At 36.9% G+C, this 24,337-nt stretch overlaps 1 protein-coding gene across 2 annotated transcripts in view; it reads right to left on the reverse strand.

Moving 5' to 3' along the window:
- Positions 1–24,337, reverse strand: part of LOC113943298 (cAMP-specific 3',5'-cyclic phosphodiesterase 4D) — a 387,554-nt gene that overhangs the window by 334,883 nt on the left and 28,334 nt on the right. The window contains exon 1 of one of the 2 annotated variants that reach the window (XM_027634900.1): positions 11,507–11,790. The exons of the other annotated variant lie outside the window; for it this stretch is intronic. Within the exon in view, the coding sequence (XP_027490701.1) occupies positions 11,507–11,775 (269 nt within the window). The 5' untranslated portion in view covers positions 11,776–11,790. Of the gene's footprint in view, positions 1–11,506; positions 11,791–24,337 lie in introns of those variants that run through there. 2 annotated transcript variants of the gene reach the window in all.

The raw sequence follows: 24,337 nt of genomic DNA on the forward strand, positions 1-24,337 counted from the left end.
AAATTAGTACCAAAATCCCTCATGTTACTACGCAGTCAGGTTGAGTATGAAAGCAATTAATAAGTTTTCTAGAGAACTACTGAGAAATTAGTTTGCCAAACTTAACGAATAGAACACAGAAGGCAGCCTTGCTACAGAAGGTGTCATGATTTCTCACTCTATTAGATTATAATAGTTGAACAACTATATTTAACAGCTTCACAGGAGTTAAAGTAGTCTGAAATGAGATAGTCATTGGTAACGCTGTATGTGGCCTGCATCATAACCTGTTTGTCAACAGACTGAAGCATCATCAGTCTTCAAGAAGTGAGTCAGACGATTTTAGTGGCTTTCAATCAGATGACTATCATATACACACAAGCATTATAACTCTTGCTTTTCTCCAGCCCTACTAACCCTCAAATCCTAATGTTTCTGACAAGGCTCTACTACTAGGTGGTTGAGCTTTGCCCCTTACTCTCACCCATGCTACTTCTTCTGCACTCGAATGCTCCAAAACCAGCTAGGCTGATACTGCCAGTTGTTCATCTTAAATTCCTTATCTAAGACTACTTGTTGCTCATGAAGTCTTTAGCTTATTGTCTGCAAAATATAATGTCTTTAAGCAGATTACTTCTTTGCAAAAGTCTCAGTTAAATTATGAGCTTCTGCTATGAAATTATTATATGGATGGATTTACATATGCAAAAGCCATTCAGTATTAGTTACCTTTGCAGAATCTATTTAACGAGCTAAACCTAGTTCAGGGCTTAAACATCCTTAAAAGGATTAAAGGATTAAATTACATTTTGTGTAACTACTTTGTTTTACAAATGAAGACATTGGTAACTACATCATTGTTCTATTGAAATATTTCTTGCACATTATATACACTATGGTCTGGAAGAGTCCTAGTCTTTTCTGGTGGAGGCTTTGTGAACTTTCCAACTAAGTTTTGCAAACTTAAGTTCTTGCATAAGTTAACATATGCCACCCTATTGGTTGGTGAAGAAAGGACTGACTTTATAATATTAGGTGATTCTCTTTCAAAGTAATTATTTTTTGTCATCTGTATAACTCCCTCTATGACAACTAAAGCATAACTTTCTATTACATGTGGATAGAAACAACAACTATTGAACAGTTTCAGCTCAGAGCACGAGATTATATAAGAAAAATATTACCAAATAACTTTTAAAGACCAAGAGTTCATGGTGACCTGCCCTTCCTTACCTCTCCACATATTTTAACAATGATGTTTCATTGTGTACATTCAAATAATTGATAATATTTTTATAAGGATTTTAAACATTAATAAATTCATATTTTATTAGAAAATTCCTCATAAGTCCTATCCTGAATTTCGTGCTTAAAAATCTGCTTTTTCTGTTGAGACAACTTTTTACACACTGAAAGATTCAGTCCAATCTTGAATTCAACATGCTTCACATTAATGTTACTTTTTAAATTGCTTACAATAATCACATGAGGGGATTTAATTTTTCTCACAGTACGTTCCCCTTCCCCCAACATGTGTTTTAATATTGTTTGTCTTGGCAAGCTATCGTTGATGAAAAGCCAAAAGTTTGACATAGTCACAGCTGTTATGTAGTATACTATACTAGTGCCACCAGATAGCACGAACTGTTGTGTGACTCCGGCTGCAGCAACTCCTCTGTTACATGTGCCTCGTACAGTCACTGCAGACAAATATAGTCAACCCTATGGCAGTGTGCTCTCCCCATCACCAGCCCCAGCTTAAGCCATAACCACCAGTGGGAGCTGTGATGACTGCATTCAGATTGGATGGCAATACAGTGGCCAGACCTGCCTGGAACAGTGACCCAGACATCTTGCAGGTGTACAGCTGTGACTTACCAGTCACCTTACCCCATAAATAGTGGACAGTCCAGGGCCCATGAGGCACAGCAGTGGCTGCACACCAGGATTGTTCCCTGAGCAGAAGTGTCTATCAAGGTTATGCCTTGAGATTGAGTGATTCCTTGTGGCAGCACATTCTTGGTAAGTGATTAACTGCATGCTAAACTTTGACATCTCACATAAGTAATACAAAGGATTCATTGTGCACATATATATTCCTTCAGACATAAAACACTGTCCAAGTCTGGGACCAGGACTGGATCCAGCTGCACCTGAATTCCTGTCTGAGGAGTTTAGAAAGCAAGGGGGTCCTCTCTGAAGCTGATCATCTAAAAAAAGGGCCTCCCTGACAGTTCTATCTGACCCTGTCCTCTATGCAGTAAATAGTCAAGTGTACCTTGACATCAAATCTTGTCAAAACACATTCACATCTGTTTAATATGGAATTCTATATTTTTTAGATGAAGATGAAAAAATATGATAAAATTTATTCTGAATAAAACTTATTAGCTTCCTTATTCTATTTTAGGGAGGGAAGATTAATATATAGACAGATATTCTTAAAAAACCTTGTTGAGATTAATTATCTAGCACACTCTTATTTATTCTGGAGATTATTTGTCAGGTTCAGCAGATGCAGATTTATCATAGAGGTCCAATAGAACATACACCAGAAGAACCCCACACATATACACAAAATCCATAGTTCACATATTCAATTAATTCAATCACAATTATTTTTTTTAATTAGCAAGGTAGTGATATCAAGACATAATCCCACAGACAAATTAGTGCATCAAAGTATGTACTATGAAGGTTCCTGGATATTACAGCTATAGTCTGGCCCATAAAGACAATGTATTTAATTGTATGCCATTCATTCTTACACTTTATTGCACCTTATTCCAAGCTTATTTGAACAATAAAAGTCTGTGACTACAATTGACCTCACTATCAGGAGTATACCTGTGGACCACTTGGCACAGTGAAATTCTAACTGATGAGTTCCGTCTGTTATAATAAGAATATTTAATGAGTATTGATAAATTTGGTACACTGAAGAACATAGAAGAGACCTGATTGCTAAGAAAACTACAATATAAGAAGAAAACAGGTTATAATTAAAGTATTATAACATGATTACAGGGGTTTATTTATAAAAAAATAAATGAAACACGCTATGTCCTTCATGTCTTACATTTCACTCCATGCATGAAAACTTTTACTTTTTTGGTTTATTAATTCTGTACATGTTCTTTTTTTAAATAACTGAACATAGAGGCTTAGTAAAAGTAAGCTGTTGAAAATAATGGATAGAAGATACCGACCATTTACTAAGCAGGGAATATACAACTACTAGAAAAAAGTTCTCCACTGTTATGAAGTGTTAGCCTTGTCTGATGACAGACAAATAAGACAAGACTGCTTTCTGAATTTTGAGGTTTAGAAAATGGAAAGTCAACTCACAATAAATTAAGTGTACTGATATATATAGTATAATACACTACATTGTGTAAAGCAATAGAGGTTTTAAAAGATTACTCCCTAAAGCTCTGTAGTGAGGGTGGATGGCAATATTACTATGAATATCTAGGGACTAAGATCAAACAGTAGTTGGGAATGAATGAAAGGACAGGTCTGGCAGTGCATCCCACCACAACAGAGAGACCACACTGTACTGCAGACACAGCCTAAGTAACTAGCCCCAGCTAGAGACCAGTTCTAAGGCTGGACCTTTCCCATGGATCAGGACAGAAAGACACCTTCTGCTAGCAAATATTTCAATGTTTTTGTGAATAAAACAGGAGTCTGACAGTGCACATTGACAGAGTAAAACTTACTGTTTCCACTCAAAAATTGCTCCTTAAAGGATTGGTATCTTGACAGACAGAGATGCTGAGATCCCTCTCCCAGCACTCTTTCTCACTTAAATGTTAATTTATCTATGGTTGGAATGAACTCTATCAAGTTTCAAGCTCAGTGTTCTCCTTGACCACCAGTGGAAAAAATCATGTGTGGTACTAAATGAAACAGAAGAATAAAGACCAAAAAAGGTCATGAAATATGGAAGAAATGTCACAATGGTTAAAAAATATTGAGTAATCCTACAAATCCCAAATAAGATGCAGCTCTTCAAGAATGTATGAAAGTGTTGCTAGATTGTGATAAAAATATGTAGGAATATTTATTCCCATACCAAATCCATCTAATAGGAGATATTAATTACTATAAGAAAGTAGAAAGGGAAATAAACACACTGGAAACTTTAAGGTTATGTATATGGAACCTATGAAATCTTTGAGGCCAAGGTATAGAGGACTCCGGAGATTCAAATGGAGGAAACAGCTAACATTTGATACAAATTTCAGCTTTTATGTAACTTTGAAAATGCATCAAACTGCAGAAAAAATAGACAGGATTGCATGAGAATGGGTCAAGAACAAATAACCTGTTTTAGGAAACCATAACTGAAATACTAATATATTCATGTGAAGTGAAAGTGAAGATAACAAGATTGCAAAATGCAGTCAGAATGATCAAACAAGAAGCAGTGGAGAAGACTGTTAGAGTCTAATTGGCTTTGCAAGATATTACACAGCAAGCTGATAGAACCATGTAGCAAAAACTACTGAAAAACTTTGCACGTTCTCAAAAGAACAAAAAACCAAAACCTTCTAGAAAACATGTAGTTTATCATACCCAAAGGGTACACTAGTTAAGGCATTTGCAGTCACAAATAACTTGTGATACAATTAGGGAAAGATATAATAAAAGTTCTGTTTCACTTCTGCCGAATTATTTAGAATTTCTCCAAAATTCCATCCAGCACAGGACATTCCATTGAAGACAATAAGTAAGAAAATAGCATGATCTAGGTAAAACACTTCAGTAATTAAAACTTATGAAGAAATACCAAATTTACAAGACAAACAGGTCATCCACGAGAGAGAAAGACTCAGTGGGAATGGTTGAGATATATTTTATTTTGGAAAAAAAGGAGAGATGAAATAGGTATTGCTATAAAAGATAATTCCTGTACTAGCAAACCTAGCTAGACAAATTTATCATTTTTTCTCCTTCACTTGTTCTTCCTTACTCAGTTACTTGTCCCTGTACAGTAAAAACTTAGGATTTAGTCTGATTATTCACTGATCTTTCTGAAGTGGTTTTGGATTTCCTATCTGATTCTATGAGCTCTGCTCTAACACAGTTCTCATTTGAGAAAATGCATCTCTGCCTCTTCCTTCTTCATGGGAAGATTAACTTTTTTCTCATCTGCCTCTCTTCAGCTTTGAGCAGTATTATTTCTCTGTGGCAAATTAACTTGTGAGTAACTAACACCATCGTGCAGCATCCTCAGCTTATTGCAAACCGTTCTGTAAATACCAGACAGCATCCTGTTCCCCTAGTTTATTCCTTGTCTCTGCCCCACTAACCTATGCATATGTCTGCACAGATCCCATCAAATAATCATACTGTCTTTGCAAGCCTGTTCCCTATTTGTACACAAGCATCCACACAAACACGCCTCTCCTTATATTATAGAATTTCAAGAAAAGAGTGGGTGTGTGGATTATCTTACACATTGTGGTATGTCTCTGTGACAATACTGTGAATTAAATTATTTCCTGGGAATTATTTATGCATCTGTTATGAATATCTTTACATTTTATGTGAAGAGGATCACATAGTGTTCCAGAAAAAGAGTACGATAACCCATTCTAAAAAGTGTGAAAAACAAAAGAAAAGAGTCCACTGTAGTATGCCAGTTGTTACCTTAACTAAAAGTTTATGTAATATTTGGTTGTCTGATTTAGAAAGTGTGAATAAAGCTTACATGAGAAAAAGAAGGAAGTGGTAGAGGAAACTTGGATATTTTCTTAACTGAATAGAAAAATCAAGGTCACAAGCAAATGTGCATCTTATTTTCATAAGGTCATAGAATATGCTGAGTTGGAAGGGAGCCGAAAGGGTCCTCAAGTCCCACTCATGGCCCTGTGCAGGACACCTCAAGAATCACACCATGTGCCTGAGAGCATTGTCCAAACACTTCTTGAACTCTGTCAGGCTTGGTGATGTGACCACTTCCTTGGGAAGCCTGTTGCAGTGTTGAGTCAGCCTCTGGGTGAAGAACCTTTTCCTGATATCCAACATAAACCTACTCTGACTCGGCTTCATGCTGTTTCCTCAAGTCCTGTCACTGCTCACAAGAGTGAAGAGAATGGTACCTACCCCTCTGCTTCCCCTCATGAGGATGTTGAAGACCATAGTGAGGTCGCCCCTTAGTCTCCTCTTCTCCAGGCTGAACACACCAAGTGCCCTCAGCTACTCCTCATAGGACTTCCCCTCCAGACCATTCACCGTACCCATGGCCCTCCTTTGAACACTAATAGCTTAATGTCTTTTTAATACTGTGGTTCCCAAAACCTCACACAGTGTCCAAGGTGAGGTCGCACCGGTGCAGAGCAGAGTGGGACAATCACCTCCCTCAACTGGCTGGCAATGCTTTGCCTGATGCCCCCCCAGAATCCAGCTGGCCCTCCTGGCTGCCAGGGCATTGCTGACTCATATTCAACTTGCCATCCACCAGGACCCCCAGGTCTCTTTCCACAGAGCTGGTCTTCAGCCTCTCATTCCCCAGTCTATACACACAATCAGAGTTGCCCTGTCACAGGTGCAGAATCCAGTACTTTCCCTTGTTATCTTTTTCGATATAATTTGATGTAACATCATTAACTTGATGTTAAGCATCAACTTGATGTTGAACTCCAACTCTCTAAGACTTTCCTCTCAGGTTGTTCCATCCGTCTGACCATTTTTTTGGCCCTTCTCCAGACCTGCTCCAACAGGCCCATGTCTTTCCTGTGCTGAGGACCCCAGAGCTGTACACAGTAATCCAGCTGTTATCTCAACAGTGTGGAGTACAGGGACAGAATCATCTCCCTTGACCTGATGACCATGCTGCTTTTGATGCAGCCCAGGATCCTTTTGGTTTCCTGAACTAGTTATATAACTTCCTCATGAAGCAGATAGTTATCTGCTTTAATCGATCTTCCTTTTGAAATTCTTATCGTACACCAAATTGTAATTATTTTAGTTCCCTGAAAAGCACTGAGTAGTGAGGAAGAGGAAAACATAGGCATTAAAATCTTCCAGGAAAATTTATTTTGAAAATTGGAAGAAAACTGTAGTGAGAAAAAAATATACAGATTCAGTGTGGTGTATCTTCATTCGAGTTTCGGAGTTCAGAATATATGTAGTGAACCAGGCAATGTAGAATCACAAGTTAAATATTGCTCTTCTGCAATCTGCCTATAACTAATACTTGAGGTTTTGTTGTTTTTTGCAATTTTTTGCAATTAGCAGTAAAAGTACATGAAAAAATATTATGCGAAAAAATAAAGACAACCTGACTTTATCGGTGCACTTATGTCAGTTGCATTCCTGAAACTTAAAATGGCACACCTTGCCCATATCTATCTAAACTATTTCTAAGGCATCTATCATTTTCATATCTGAATGCCAAAGTCAATGTAAAATGTTTACTATGGGTGGGGACAAGGGCTGGCTAAATTCGGATGAAAGTACTCTGTGTAACTGAGCACATACTTGTATTTTTACAGTCACTGATTCTATTAAATGGTTAGGTTTAGGAGTACATGTTTTTTAAAAAAAAGTCTAAAGAGCACAAACATAAAAACCCCTAAATATCAGAAAGTGCTAAATGGACCCCAGAAGAGCTGGAGAGGGGACAGATATCAGACAGATATCAAAGGGGAACACTCATGATGGACCCATGAATAACAAACCCATTTTATATAATTTTTTTAAAGTCTTCTATCACTATGTGCTGTATCTGAACACACACACAAAAATAAATCATAAGGGCAGCAAATATACTCTCCAAGGTTATATACAATGCAGAGAAAACAACTATTTGATCATTTTGTGTTCACTAAGAAATATTAAGGCAAGAAACAAAGATCAAAAAAATCAAACACATGTATGCCATGACTTCATCCTTCCAATTAAATAGATATAATTTAATCATGTTCCACTGATCCTACTCCAAATATTTATGCTTCTTGCTTTTCTTCCCTTTCGTACAGAAAGGAATTTTTCATGGATAATAAAGGAAAACTGACTTCCCACATGACTTAATTAAAAGTGTATGATTTAAAGTCTCTAAACATCCTTCCACAGACCTTCAGACAGTGTAGGTTTGAGAGATCATGCACACTAGCTGTCGACACAGCTGGGAACTGACAGTCTCTTTCCCTGGATCCAAAGGCCCTCACTTCTCACAAATTTCACACAAGTGATCCCATTCTGGAGATCTCTCCTGCCAAAATGCACTGGGGTAATAGGTAGCTTAGAAAAGGCTTATGAAATACAACCCAAGACAATTCCAGAAACTGAATTTGTAAGCACATACCAGAGAACTTAACTGATCTTTTCCATTTCCAGTTGTAATATACGTTGCTGTACCATTATATTGGTGAGATTATAAAACATTATGAATACCTTTACAGTAATACAATATAATGCAGATTTTTGTGGAAATGGAATTGGTTTTGGGTAGAGTTTATTTGCATTTCTGGCCACAAAACTTTCAAATGCTTTCTTTTCAGTAACTAAGATAGTTTCCTATAGAGTATAGACTGATAGTTTTTACAGACTGAGAGGAATCCAGGTTAAAAGATCAAAATAATTAGTTTTAATTTCACGGTTTTAGGTAGTACTAGCTGTAACACTCTCTGATATAAGCTGTAAGATATTCAGAAATTCTCCAGCAAAAATGAAGACCTTATGTACCTCTACTCCTTAACCTTTTCTATTTCAACTCTTGATGACGTATTTTCTCCTCTCTAAAATCCAAGAAGTAGTAGCTTATCTTTCAAGTGCTTGAATGAATTCAGGGTTACAGCTGGGGAAGGATAAAGAAGAAAAGGAAGTAGAGAAGGACTCATAAAATGACTAAAAATGATAACCCAATTGTTCGTGTGAAAGCATAATAGTCACATGATACAGAAAACACATTTTGGTGTCAAAAGTTCTACAACCCAGGCTATTACAGAAGGAGAGCTATGGATATTACAATAAAAAAGGGGCAGAATCAAATTGCCAGAACAGTAATCTCCCCCTTACTTCTTTACTGTATCTGAATGCTGCTTCAGAACCCTGAAATCAGGGAGTTAGGTACAATCTAAATGAGTTTTTTTGGTACACTGGATCTGTGGTAATTATGTTTGGCATTATGTAACACACGGCAGTATCTTTACTGTTAGACATTTATTTCCTTTGATACCTATATATTCAGAAGCTTCTAATCATGAGAAAAACATGACAAAATAATAAATTTATAAAACTACTGTCATTTTGCGAAGTCAGAATGGCTTAACAACTTATTGGTGGTTTGAATAAGGTCACGTTATTAAAATTTTTTATGCCCGTGTGAACAATGGACTAAACAAGAAAGACACATACATGAATTCAACAACTGTTCTTAAATTAAAAAACAGATTACATTAGAAATACAAGAAAAATAGACAGTGAAGATCATAACTATGGTGGGCCAAATTAAACCCAGAATGGATCCTCCATAGTACATTTTAGAGTATGGTTACAACTACTCCATTTTCAAATGCACCATTGTCCTATGGACTGCCTAAAACGGGTTATATGCATATGGAATTAAAACCACTATACTGCCTATGTAGCCAAAACATACAGAAACCCCTTGTCTATCACGCAGCATTTCAGTTTTCTAAACAGATAACAAACCCAGGACATATCAATAGCTACAGACTTGATGTGATTTAGCAACAAATTAATTTTGTAGGCCCTTCATATGCCTGTAAATCTGATCATGTCTATTACTGCTTTGCCCTCCAGAAATACTTTTTTTTGCAGGTTCTCAAGTACTTCCTTGCCACTCGCTGCTTGACTGTCTACTTCTCTACTTACCAGAAAAAAAACATCACTGCTATGATAAGCCCATTTTATAAATCATTGGAAAATAATGATGAAGTGTTCAACAGTATTTTGCAGGTCTAGTATTTCATATATTTGGAAAAAACCCTTGTGTTTCCTAACTCCAAATCATGGCAAAAAAGTCACTCTACCCAAACTCAAAACTTTCCAAAGTTCACTAGAAGAAGTGCATTTAAACAAAATTCCACATTTTAACACTATGCAAGCCTTAGTCATGTTGCCCAAATATATTTGTTCGCTTCATATCTGTCACTTTTAATACTCTCTCTTTCTCTGTCGCATTCAACTGCCTACATATGACAATTTCCCTCTGTAAACTTTCAGAAGTTCTTATTTATTTTTGTCTTACATTGTAAAACATGTTGGACTGAATGACTTTTTTATCTTGCACATTCTTATGTATAGAATGTTTTAGAAACTATTTAACACAAACTAGCAGTTAAAGATACTTAATATTGTTAGGATTTATGCATAATCATCAAAGAAACATGGAATATCCTAATTCCATTCATTTTTCTATTTTACACATGCAATATTTGACCATGTACATTGGTTTCAAAACAAATATTTTTAAAAGTAAAAAGGCACATGTATTTTTTCTTGTCTTTCTCAATAGTAGAAATGTTTGATGAAGGAAGTACTTTAACTATACAAAGTAAAGATTTAGGCACATGTATACAATGTGCAATACACATACCAATCACATAGCAATAGTGTGGATATAATTTCAGACAAATGAAAACAAACTTGAACAGCATATTCATTTGCTGCTCAGAATGCATGGCTTATTTTCTTTGAGTATATTTCATTGCCCTTCTTTCTTTAAATTACATTTTTATTTGAAAAATAATGAGAGGAAAAAATCTCAAAAGAAAAAGTCCAGAAACATCAAGATCTCATGACCACCAAAGAAAGCAGGAATGTATTACTGAGTTAAAATAATCTCATATGCAACATTTTTAAAAAGAATAAAGTAAGTAATTATATAATACTGCTGCTTTACAGAAGCTCAATGCAAAAAACTGAATTTTTTTATAGATTTGATCACAAACACGTCTAAGAAATGATCAAGTTACCAAAATATTAGTACTAGTGAATTATTTAACAAAGAGTTCCCTTACCATCTTTCCTCTGTTTAATCTAGCAACTGCTTTAATAAAAATCACTGTTTCACATACAATATCTATACTCATCATTCTTCTTTATCACACCCTTCTTAATTTGAGCACTCTTAAAAGATATATAAACTGATTTTTTCTGCTTAGGGGTAGAGGGTTAGAAATTGTCAATAAATAAATAAAATATGTTTGAAAGAAACATTAAAGAAAAAAATTGCCAACACACTCTGTCCTGAACAGCACAGAATGAGATAAACACTCTATTTTGAGGGAAGGAGGCAGAAAGCAATTATTACCTAAGAAATCAGAGAAATTTGGTAGCTTTCTTACAAGGAAGTACATGTTTTCTTACTTTACATAAACTACTATTTTAAACTTCAGGTCTGCAATTGAGTAATCAATTAGAACTATCTCTTTCAATCAGAGGGATTAATGCAGAGATCAAACCAAGAAACAGAAGCACTGACATCAAGGAGATAAATGTTCCACAAAAAAAAGTTAATCTGAAATTTCATAACCCCCTCAATGCTTACCAGGTATGTGCCACAGTGAAACGCCGCTGTTTCGGTATGTTGCTATTTAAAAACATCCTGCGCAAAATCCTTGGAGAATTTCGAGGAGAAATAGCTGGACACAGCCGGGGAGAAGCTGGTAAAGATTTTTGAGTTGTCCTGGACTTTTCGTGTTGCAACAGGTTTTCCCTCAGGGTCTTCACAAGATCTTCATTTAACCATGGATTTTGACAATGTGTGTTATCTACTTCAGGAACAGGCAAATTGTCCAGACTTGTCTGCTGAGCCATGCTTCCTAAGTAAGTTTGTTTTTAAAAAGTCTAATACAATCGAATGTTGGTTTAACTGCTTAAAATATTTCCTTTCTAAATCAGTTCCCAAGAACTGTTCAGAGATTCTGCTCCAGTTCAGCCTATTCTGTTCTCAACATGGTGTTACCTGCCCTCAACGTCTCTCTTATAGATAATGATCTACAAGGGAAAAAGAAAGCTAACTCCTCCACAGAAACCGATTAAACATTACCACTCCTCTCACAGTCCTTCTGCCAAAGATCAGTTATTAGCTATCATAGCAAGTGAGCACGGGAGGAGGAAATTGCTTTAGCACAGCCTTTATCAGAGCTATAAAGCTGCCTGTTAAACTATCGTAACTAATGTGCTGCAGCTGCTTGAATGACTTCTGGTTATGTACATTAAAAGTGCTGGAGGAGGGCTTAAACATCAGATGTGTGCTCCTTTTGTTTGGTTATTCTTTCCATTGCTTATTCCTGAGCCTTCAGGGAGGTGGAGAGGAAGAGGGACTGCTAAATAACCTCTTCTACTTTTTCAAGGGTCTACAGTATTTATCTTTGTAGTCCCCATGAAAAATTCAGGATTCCAAACTTTTTCGTCTTAAGCTAACTAAGAAATGCTACAATTAAATAGTGTAAAAGGGTTTAGTTTTTCCTTCTTCTCCATGCTCCCAAGTCAGTTTACTGCAACCAGTTTTTAAATGCTTTAAAGAAAGTCTAGTACATGCTACCTTGTATTTTCCAGGAAAACAAACCAAACATTTAAGATATGTACATAAACTGAAATGAGACTATGCAGCTACTAGTATCTGTTTAAGGAGATGTTCTTATTTTAGTATTTCATCATATTGTGACCACTACTTGAATTAAGGAAATACCTCTTTTCTATTCACAGCTGGTGGGGAGATAAACTATCAAAAGATATTCAAAGAGAACTTCCAAAAGATAAAAAGGCAAAACTACTTGCATTTATTTGGTCAATGCATATGGCTATCTAATTTCACTTTTAAAATATATTTATTTTCATGGCATTGTGCAACTGACACCTTTGTCAATTAAACCTGAACTTTACATTTTTTTTTTCATTTTTAATTAACTCACTTCATCTACCCTGAAAGACAAAAATTCTATAAACATGTTCAACTGTCTTGATAACTCACTCATAGTGGACAAAGAACTGTAATGACTGGTGGTAGGTTAATATTTGTTTAAAGTTTTGACTTACAGCAATAACAACAACAACAATCTTTTCAGTTATAACCATACTTCCTATTCATCCTACAGGAAAAAAGAATCAACATTTAGGGAGAGATACTAAAAACTATCAGAACATTGGTTTCATATAATTTTCATTGTTGTAACATATTTTTCCTCTTTACTTCGTCTTAGAATCCAGTTTTCCTTTGTGAACAACAATTTCCTTTTGAAGCACACAGTATCCTGGCTTCCTTTAGGGTGAAGGGTGTTTGACTGGTATTGTATGACCAGGTGTGAAAGGCAAATAGTGTTTTCTGTCTTGCAGCAAAATCAGAAATACTGCAAAAGCAGCCTTCTGTCACAATGGAGAGGAATCAACTTTGTATTTAGCACTGAAGCCACAATTCCTGATGAGGATTATAAAGGGAACATCGTGATGCTGACAGGAGTAGAGTAGAACAGCAACAGAAAGGTCAACTTACATTAAGAATGACACTGCTATCAGGTGTCAGCCCCATTATGTAGACAAGTTTTAACTGTACTGCGTCATATGCGAAATATGATAATAAAGTTCTTACAAATTTAGCTCAACACTGAACAGCACCATAGAATGAAGAAATCACTGTGCATTATGTTTTTGTGTATTTTTCTAAAATTTTATATTAAAAATTTTATCACGATGTAAAAATTAACAATGACCAAATATAGAATAAAGCCCAGATATTATTAAAACTACAAAACCAAAATTTTAAGTTATGTTTTATTAAAAGTAAAATTTAAACTGGAAATGAAGTGTTAATTCACAGACATAAAATTAATTTGATTAAACCATAACTAATACATAACTAACACAACAGCTGCTTCCATGCCTTTTCTGATTGGAAGAGAGGTACACACAGCACTGGGCTTCAACCCAGACAAAATAAAAGTATAAATATTAAACTATATTAGCATATTATTCTTTTTTTATTTATTAAAAAACAATAGCAATTCCATAATAATCAAATCATTTTTTTTCAAATAATACAAACTGTATAACTAGAGCTATGTTCTTTTATGCTATGAAATACTGCCATCTGATGTCTGTTCCAAAGCATGGCCTTCAAATAGCTGCAGTGACTTTACAAAACTAGTCAAACTGACCTGTTGGAGATCAACAAATAATGACATCAGTAAGACCATTAAAATTTATTATAGTGGCCCTGGGATCATGTTTGAAGTTGCACTATGCTTCAAAGGTTATTATAGAAGAGGAAAACACTAGTTCACAGATCTACAGTTTTATTGCTCTTGTTCTTAAACATATTAGAACTAAGTCAACAAGGGCCATTAGCTGGACACCTTGCGTTACAGGTATTGAGTGGGTCTGCTACACTGTCAAAGAGGTAATATGTAATGTATATAGAACATGAGGATAAACCTTTTAACAGGAAAAGTGAACCCAGTCATTATAAAGTAGCACCATTGGCATGAATAGCTAACTGAAATGTTTTTCTTTACTGGGTTAACAGGTTAAATTTCTCAATGTAGATGGTTCATGTCCCCAGACACATTATGTTGACATATGCCTGCCCCTCTTCCTCTCCCCCTCAAAAGAAAAAAAATAAGCTATGAATACTCTCAAGCATGCTCATAAAGTTAAATGAAAGCCTGTGGACTGATTTTATTATAGACTAGAAACATGAACAGTCTTCACTGTAATAAAGAGATCTAACTTCCAGCAATATCAAATAACCACTATGTGAGTTAGAGAAAATGCTTATGTTAAGAGTCAGGAATCAGGAGAAGACAAAGCAGAGAAATGGCAGTTGCATGAGGTAGTCTACCCAGGGGCTAGAATAAAGCCTTGAAAGAAAACTATTCCATGAGGAAAAATTAGCATTTGCAATTTAATGTGTCTATCCACATGCTGAAAAAAAAAGACAATTTTTTTTAATAAATATTAATTAAGGAACAGTCCTACTGGACTATGTTTTAATAAAAATATATCTCAATTTCCTAAAAAGATCACCAAAATTATTATCAAAACTGAAAAACATTGTCAGCTATTCCTTTGAAAAACTTCCCCAGGTAAAAATCACAGTATGTGTTTTTCACACATATTAAGAAAGCACAGGGTAAAATTCCAAAAACCACTCTAGGGATTTTAATCAAAATAACAAAAAAAGGTATTTTTAAATTATTTTTTTCTAATGAGTTAATGAGTTCATTTTCTAGGCTCTTCTCTAGTTCCCTAGCCTTCATTTCCCTAGCAAAGGAAGAGAAATGAAATCACTGAAAGTGGTCTATGAAATTCCATCAAAAGAAATATTTACTGCTTCTTTTGAAATAAGGATATTTGCAATCTGATATATACCTGTGATATGGTTTGAAGCTGGCTCCCTACCAAGTTTCCAAACCTTATCACAAGAAGTCCCCGACCCCCCCGCCCCCAAACCTCAGGGAGAAGAGGGAGAAAAACAATCAAGAAAAACTCAAAACGAGAGAGACAGCTATAGCAATATATATATAAATATATTTATACTTATGTTACAGTTATATACGATTGAAATATATATACAATTTCACAAGGGAAAGAGAAGGGGGAAGGGAAAAGGAACAAAACCAAAATAAAATATATATGTATCCTGATTAGTAGCCCAATATCTAGCAACTAAAAGAGTTAAGAAATATCCCACCACTCTCCTTGGGACAACCGAGAGTCGCTCCGGAATGATCGCCAGCAACCTCCGCCTCCCAAGGTCGGCAAGGCCTTGCCAGGCCTCGCTCCTCAACATGGCAGACTCAACAGCAGGGAACCTGCACCTCCAAGCCACCAGAAGGAAAGAGAGTGAAGGCCTCTCCTCCTTTCTTCTTATAGCCTGGTTTACGTAAAAATCGTGGGGAATACTGGGTAAATCTGGACCCTTCCTTGGTTACAAACTGGTTACCATGGAGGGCCCAGACCAAACTAGCACAACCTGATTTCCAAAAATTAATACTGATAGTACTTTAAGCATGTACATGTTGTATGTCCTATTTTAAGGTATTAACAGTTAGATCTAATTTTGCAGGTTTTGCATAGTCACAGCTCATAGCTAAAAGTTCTATCAAGATCAGATTTACTTCTACTTGCTATACACATAACTAAATCATTATAAAGCTCACTAGAATATTCTAATAAGAGAGATTCAATATTTTAAAAAAACCCTAAAAGTGTCAATAGCTTTTATTCTCCTCCAGTGATAGCTTAAAGATACTAAAAAATGAAGTTCAAGTGTTCAATTCTTGTACTTTTCATAAACTTTCTTATGAAGTATGTATCTTATGATAATTATATTTTAAAAATGCAGGCTTAAAGTCCTTTTCTGCTAATTATAGACTTTTTCTGAACTGCAGCATACAGAAGAGAGTAAGTTAATTGGTTCTACAGGGAATACTGTGCAAGATTAAACAAGTATTTGATCTCACATAGAAGACTAAACAAGAATTTAAAAGTAATTTCATTGTTACAACTACTTTGAACACAGAATATGATAGAACTACTTTAATATTATAACTACTAATCAACATAAAAAATGTATTATGTGATTGTGTGTATTTTAAATTACCTTGAACAGAGTTTTTCTTATTATAGCATAAATGCTGTCACTCTCAGATTCTTGCTTACTCAAGAGGAGTAAAAGACCTCTTTTTAGATAAAATATGAAAAAAGAAGTCATTAAAATATCTTACTTGGAACCAAGTAGAGAATTTCAGACACACAGGAATGCAAGTGAAAAACAACCCTATGTACATCTTTGAAAGCAAACAGATCAGTATCACAGGATCATAGAAGAATTCAAATTGGTAATGACCTCAGGTGATCAAGTCCACTCTCCTGCTCAAAGCAGGACCAGCTATAAGGTCAGACCATTCTGAGGTACTAGAGCACCTGAGAGTTGTGCAGAAGTAGAGAAAAAAGAAGAAAAGGTCAGAGGTGATTTTGAAGAATGACTACATATACCATGGTTTAATTTCCTTGAGCAAATCACAGAATAGTGACTGGGGAGAATTCTCATTCTAGCTAAAGTAGAAAATAAGAATCTTAGATGAAAATATGATTCTTATTTGGAAGGAGGGGTTAATGCATGAATTGAAGAGCATAGTAGTGAGAAAGAAAAAGATGAAAGAAGAAATTAACAGGGGATTGAAATTCTCAGTAAAATGTTATGTGTCAGCAAAGATCAATATCTGCCTATTGTTACATTCTCAAAGAGCTGGGATGATATTCATAGGTTTGCCAAGTGAAGGGTAATGCTCATTAGGCTGTTTTTGTAGCAGTTACATGCACAGCCTGCTGAGAAGACCATAGGTACCACAGAACTGCCAACAGGTGACTAAAAAGGAGATCAGTTGCAATTAGCATAGAAGTGTCAGGCATCCACCTCTGTAGTAGACAAAGGTATGGGAAACACGTGCACCTCTAAATATTCCAAGGAAATTTTAGGCTGCTGTATTCAATCTGTATAGTTGATCTAAGTACATTTATAATAATATCCTAACAAAACAAATGTACCTAAAATGGTATTAAAAGACTAAATCAGGTCAACTTTCCAAATCATAATCAAATAGACACATATTTAGAAGGACATTTTAAGAAGAGGAATAGTATACACAAAGTTGGTCTGGTATTTTTACAACTAACCCCACAATATTTCCTGTCACTTAAAATTCTAGAGCACTTCTACTCTTGAGGAGTTCCTAATAAAAACTTTTCAGAAGATCAGACTCAGTACATCGACATTCCAAATTCCTAAACTTTAGAGTTTATTTCTCAATCTAACAGGGGCAATATGCTTTGCCAAACTAGACTTAACCAAAACTATGCTTTACCAGACCCTCTAAACATGGTGGTTAAGTCAGAGTGTAATGTACAAATAAACAAGTACATGTCTGTGAGGTCAGACACATGCACAGAAAGTTTACTTAATAAGGAATTTAGACCATCTGTTATATTTCAAGTAATTTGTTATTTTGACCATGCATTAAAATCTGAGAGGAACTCAAAGAAATATTTGTAAAACTGAGAGAGGTTAAAAAACAAGAAAAATAAGTCTGAAAGTCTACAGTAAGATTACATAATTCATTGTTTGGAGATGAGCTACTACTTAATGGCAAAGAATAAGTATATTAAAAGAGAAATCATAGCTACTTAAAAGGCTTTAATACCACAGGATGCTTCAGAGTTTAGACTGATTAACTCCTAAATGTTTCAATTCAAGCTTGTTATTGTAAATTGGTTTTTAGAAGTTTGAACTTCCTAAAATTTTAAGTAGAAAATAAAATAAGACTTTAAGAAATAACCACCCACACAATTCACTTAGAGTAATTTCTGTATCTTTTTGATAGGTGATAAACTGGTCACTTTACAGATTTTAAAGAATTGGAATTTAAACAACACAAAGGATTTTTTTCTACAATGTTATTAAGAATTGACACACTGAACAAGTTTTTGGGTAAAAAAGTTCCTTCCCTGCATGGAAAAGCTCGTGATTGTGATACTTTAACTTTTTTTCCTTTATAGAGTTTCTCCAGAAAGTACAATTTTCATAAATCTCTCTGGAATCAACTGTAGGTATTTGCGTGTTTGCCAATTCTGTAGTATGCCTTTCTCCATCTTAAGTAGGACTTAAATGGTTTCAGGAAATATTTTGTGGATATAAATGGAAATTTAATTCTATCTTGCAGAATTCCACCCTGCAGTCTTAAATACTTCTACTTTCTTCTGAAGGTACATGGAAAAAAAACTTTAAAACTCCTTTTGGTTGCATATGGCTTATACATTTTTTGTATAAAAGGAGATCTGTTTTTGCATGAAACTAAAGCAAGATGCACAGTAGAAAAAGATAACTGTCTTAAACAACAATGGAAACAAAGGTAATTTTTTTAGTGCGTATAACTAGAGACATCCCAAATAATTTACAGAATTATATTGTATGGTAAATATAATTACAGAAGAAAAAAAATATGAAAGTGAGTAGTGGCTGCTCTCAGATACTCTAACGGACTGCAACAGTCTGTAAGGTAAAGAAAATTAATATATTTAGGAAGCAAACATAATTAGCAGACCTTTAAGATCACCTTATAAACTGGCCAAAACTATTACTATAGAGAGGTTTTGTCTGAGTCTATGTCCATTGACTTCAAATGGGAACAGGAACAATCTCTAAGACTAGGATAATGAAAGAAAGGGACTACACACTGCTTAGGAAAGACAGACAAGCAAGATGCAGTGGTGAAGTTGCCATGTGTGTGAGACAACACTTGGAATATATCAAGCTCTGTCTTGAGGTGGATGATGAGTGAGTCAAGAACTTATGGGTCAGGATAAAAGGGTAGACTAGTAAGGGTGAAACTGTTATGAGTGTTTGCTACAGGTTACCTGATCAGGAGAAGGAAGTGGATGAGGCCTTCTACAGGCAAATAGAAGCAGCTGCTAAGTCACAGTTCTTGTGAGGGACTTTAGTTACCCTGACACCCACTGGAGAAGCTCCATAACAAAGTATAAGCAGTCCCAGAGGTTTCTGGAAAGGCCTGGTAACAGGATGCAAGGAAAGCAGAGTTACAGAACACCTTCTTTGCATCAATCTCCACTGACAATACCAGTCCTCAGGTATTGACCAAGGTCTTTCTGACCCACGAGTCCAGGGTAAAGGAATGTTGGAAGAAAGACTTTCCCTTGTTTGAGGAGTATTAGGTCAGAGAACACCTGAGCAAACTTGCTAACCACAAGTCCATGGGCCATGATGGGCCATCCACAAGTGCTGAGGATCACAAGTGCACATCATAGGCTGCCCACAATCACCTTTGAAAGGTCATGGTCATCAGAAGAGGTACCTGAAGAGTGGAAGAAAACAAATATCATCCCAATCTTCAAAAGGGGCAAGGAGGACCCGAGGGACTACCAGCCAGTCAGACTCACCTCAATCCCTGGGAAGGGGATGGAGCACCTCATTCTGGAGGTCATCTCTATCCACATGGATGACAATAAGGCGATCAGGAGTACTCAGCATGGAGTCACTAGAGATAAATCATGATCGATCAACTTGATTGCTTTTTATGACAAAACAACTACCTGGACGGATGAGGGGAGAGCAGTGGATATTGTCTACCTCAACTTCAGCAATGCTTTCAACACAGTCTCTCACAACATCCTCATAGGCAAACTCACGAAGTGTGGATTGGATGAGTGGACAGTGAGGTGGATTGAGAACCGGCTGAATGGCAGGTCCCAGAGGGTCGTAATCAGTGGCACAGGGTCAAGTTGGAGGCCTCTTATTAGTAGTGTCCCCCAAGATTCAGTACTGATTCCAGTATTGAATCTAAGTCTAATTGAATCTAATTAAGTCTAACTTATCTATCAATAACTCGGATGAAGAGGCAGATGTCTCTTCAGCAAGTTCACTGATGACACGAAGTTGGGAGGAATGGCTGATATCCTGGACTGCTGTGCAGCCCTTCAGTGGGACCTCAACACAGGCAGAGAAGAAACATGTGAAATTCAATAAAGGCAAGTGCCTGTCCTGCACCTGGGGAACAATAACCCCATGCATGAGTACAGGCTGGGAGTTGATCAACTGGAAAGCACAGCTCTGTGCAGAATGATCTGGGGGGCCTGGTGGACAATAAGTTGTCTGTTAGCCAGCAGTGTGTCCTTGTGGCCAAAAAGGCCAGTGGTATCCTGGGGTCCATTAGGAAAAGCATTACCAGCAGGTGAAGGGAGCTGGTTCTGCCCCTCTAGTCAGCCCTAGTGAGGCCTTGCCTGCAGTGCTGTGTCCAGTTCTGGGCTCTTCAGGACAAGAGAGACATGGGGCTCCTGGAATGGGTTCAGCAGAGAGGGACAAAGATGATTAAAGAACAGGAGCATCTCTCCTAGGAGGAAAGTCTGACAGAGCTGAACCTGTTCAGCCTTGAGCAGAGACCACTCAGAAGGACTTCATCAATGTACACAAACATCTGAAGGGAGGGTGTCAAGAGGATGGAACCAGGCTCTTCTTAATGGTGCCAAGCAATAGAATAAGAGGTAATGGGCAGAAACTGATGCACAGTTCCACCTGAATATGAGGAAAAGCTTCTTTACTGTGTGGGTGACCACATACTGGAACAGATTGACCAGAGAGGTTCTGGAGTATCCCTCACTGGAGATATTCAAGAACCAGACATAATCCTGTGCAATGAGGTCTAGGACGACCCTTGAGCAGCCCTGCTTGAGCAGAGAGGTTGGACCAAATGACTCACTGTGGTAGTTTCCAACCTTACCTGTTCTGTGATTCTGTGATTCTGTGATTCTGTGATTCTGTGACTCTGAAACCAACGGCAAAAGAATCCACTGAGAAAAAGCTGAATTCTTTTTGAGGTTATATTGTTTTCATTGACTGAGGGAATGATATCTGTGTGTATCTATCAGAAGACAGGAAAGATGATTATTTGGAAAGCGTAGTACCTCAACATGATGTACATGGTATACAATAAGGGGCAAATGCTGTCCTGGTTTTGGCTGGGATAGAGTTAATTTTCTTCCTAGTAGCTGTACAGTGCTGTGTTTTGTATTCAATACGAGAATAATGTTGCTCTCATACTGATGATTTTAATAGTTGCTAAGTAGTGTTTATTCTGAGGCAAAGACTTTCCAACTTCTCATGCACAGCCAACAAGAAGTCTGGAGACACACAAGAAGTCATGAGGGAATGCAGCCATGTCAGCTGACCCAAAGTGGCCAAAGAGTCGTACCATATGACACCATACTTAGTATATAAACTAGCAGGAAAGCTGGCTGGAGGCCGCTGCTTGGAAAGTGGCTGAGCATTGATGGGCAAGTGGTGAGGAATTGCACTGGGCATCAGTTGTTTTGAGTATTCTAATTCTTTCATCATTATTGTTATAGTCATTATTAGTTACTTCCTTTTCTGTGCCATAAAACTCATGAATTTTCCCACCTTTACTCTTCCAATTCTCCCCTCCCTCCTGCTGATGGGGCAGGGGAGTGAGTGAAAGACTGTGGGGTGCTTAGTTACCAGCTGTGGTTAAACCACAACAGTGCTATTCCAATTTTCCATGCTGCAGCTGCCATTTCCCCTTTTAATTTTTGCCCACTGGACATAACTAGAAATTGTAACCTGCAGTACAGATGAGTGGAGGCACAGCTGCAACTCCTACAGTCTCAAACAAGAGAAAGGCTGGACTTGATTAAAAATGTGATCCAGGAGGAAGGAAAGCAGAAATTATAAATGGCAGGTTTTGCTGAATGTATCTTGAAGAAGAGTGGCATGGAAGAAAATCCTGCATTTACTGGATAAAGTGAAATTCTGGTAGAGAATAAAAATAGACACAAGACCTGGCAAGGTCATCCCAAATTCAAGGAAAGTGCAGAGCCTTAATCAAACGCAATTTATTCAAGTACCTCTCTAAGGCAACCAGTGACACTTCATCTCAGTTGAACTGCATCTGCTTATAATCACTGGTCATCAAAAAAGGTTTGATCGGTACTTTCCACCTGAAGGGGCAAAATTTGTACATTTCAAGCAGAGTTAAACATGTTGTGCCCTGTCATATGGGCTATACAGGGAAGCATGGAATGTGTTCAACCCACAGTGTTTTTCCTCACAGGAGGCTAATCAGTTCATAGAACTTCGTGAATTGAAAAGCACTGAGGATGTAATTTCTTGTACACAGGGTGTTAAAGTGACTGGAGGATTGGAGGAATGACAGGTCAACTATGCAAGAGGCAAAGTGGCAGGCACTAAACTGAAACTGTAAAATCTGCTTCTAGATGAGCTCCTCTGAGAGCACTGTAAATAAATACTGTATGGCAAACACAAGTCACTGCAGAAGCAACTCAATCAAGCATGTAGGGCACATAGGAATCCAGAGAGGATGAAAAACTAAGGTGCCTGAAAACTCCCTAATGCTCATTACCAACATCTATTTCACCATTTTTTACTCTTGGTTTGCACTGACCTTAGCAAGAAGACACTCTTTTGCACTTTGTTGCTATTTGGTCGCATTTACCATCAATGTTTTGACTATTCTTTAGTAGTGAAATCACTAGTAGTTTTTAACCATTAATAAAAGATTTCTTTCTTTGTTCAGACAAACTTAGTCTTGAGCACTGACAACTCTGAATTTCTATTTTTAATGTCTATCTCCAGTCTACCACTAAATCTTAGTTTTCTGCATCTGCAAGAGAGAGAGAGAAGGCTGCAGACTGGGGGCGGTTGATGACTGGAAGGCAAGGATGCTATTTTGGACAGAAACAGGCTGGAAAAATTGATGCACAGGAGTGTCAGTGAGTTCAACAATGGTAAGTGCAAAGTGTGGAAAACCCCATGCAGTGGCACAGGCATTTTTCTGTCTAGTTATAAAACAGCTTCCCAGAAAAGACCAGGGGGTCCTGGTGGACAGAAACTCATTAGTAAGCTAATAAGTTTCCACAGTGCGCCCTTGAAGCAATGAAGGCCACATACTGGACTGTATTAACAAAATGCTCTCAGCAGTTTGAGAGAAGTGATTTTCTCTGTTTTAAGACCACATAGAGAATACCAGGTTTACTTTTGGGCTTCTGAGTGAAAGAAAGACACTGACATACTGGAGCTAGTACTGAGAATGACTGCAAAGATGAGGCTAAAAAAAGTAGGTTTGTTTATCCTTAAGGAGAGAATACTAAGTAGACATCTCACTACTGTCTACAGGAAGGTGTAGAGAAGATGGAGTGAGACTCATAGCAGAGCTGCACAGTAGATACAAGTTGGAACATGTTACATTCTTATTGGATACACAAAAAAAAAAAATTCCCATGAGGATGGTCGAACACTGGAACTGTTGCCCAGAGAGGCTGTAGAAAGTCTATCCATGGGGGTATTCAAAACCCAACTGGACATTTCCTGAGCAACATGCTCTAGCAGGGGGCTGGCTAGAGGTCTCAGAAAGTCTTTTCTGACCTGTACAACTCTATCAGTCTGCATGCTATCCTATCACTCATTATTGTGGACCAGGAAATGCTTTTCTTAAATTAATACAGGTTTTCATAATTAGGTTAAGCCCATGATCCACACTGCAAATATATAAGAGAACCATAATGTAAGTAAATACAGGAAAGGCAAACCCATCTACAAGATTATGTATAAGGATGTGTTATATGTATTTCTGATTTGAGAAATGGACATGATATGAAGCTACTGGGGATTAAGTTCAAAGATGAACAATTTAGTTTCTTATGTACAAAATAGTTGAACTGTGGAACTCCGTGAAAAACAGCTATAGACAAAAAAAAGTTTCTGAGTTGAAGGACACACTAGGCAAGTTCATGGAAAAGAAATCCATTTCATGTTGTTAACTCAATAGGACCC

This window comes from Corapipo altera, unplaced genomic scaffold (assembly GCF_003945725.1).
Source record: "Corapipo altera isolate COAL_440 unplaced genomic scaffold, ASM394572v1 61411, whole genome shotgun sequence".
NCBI classification, from domain to species: domain Eukaryota; kingdom Metazoa; phylum Chordata; class Aves; order Passeriformes; family Pipridae; genus Corapipo; species Corapipo altera.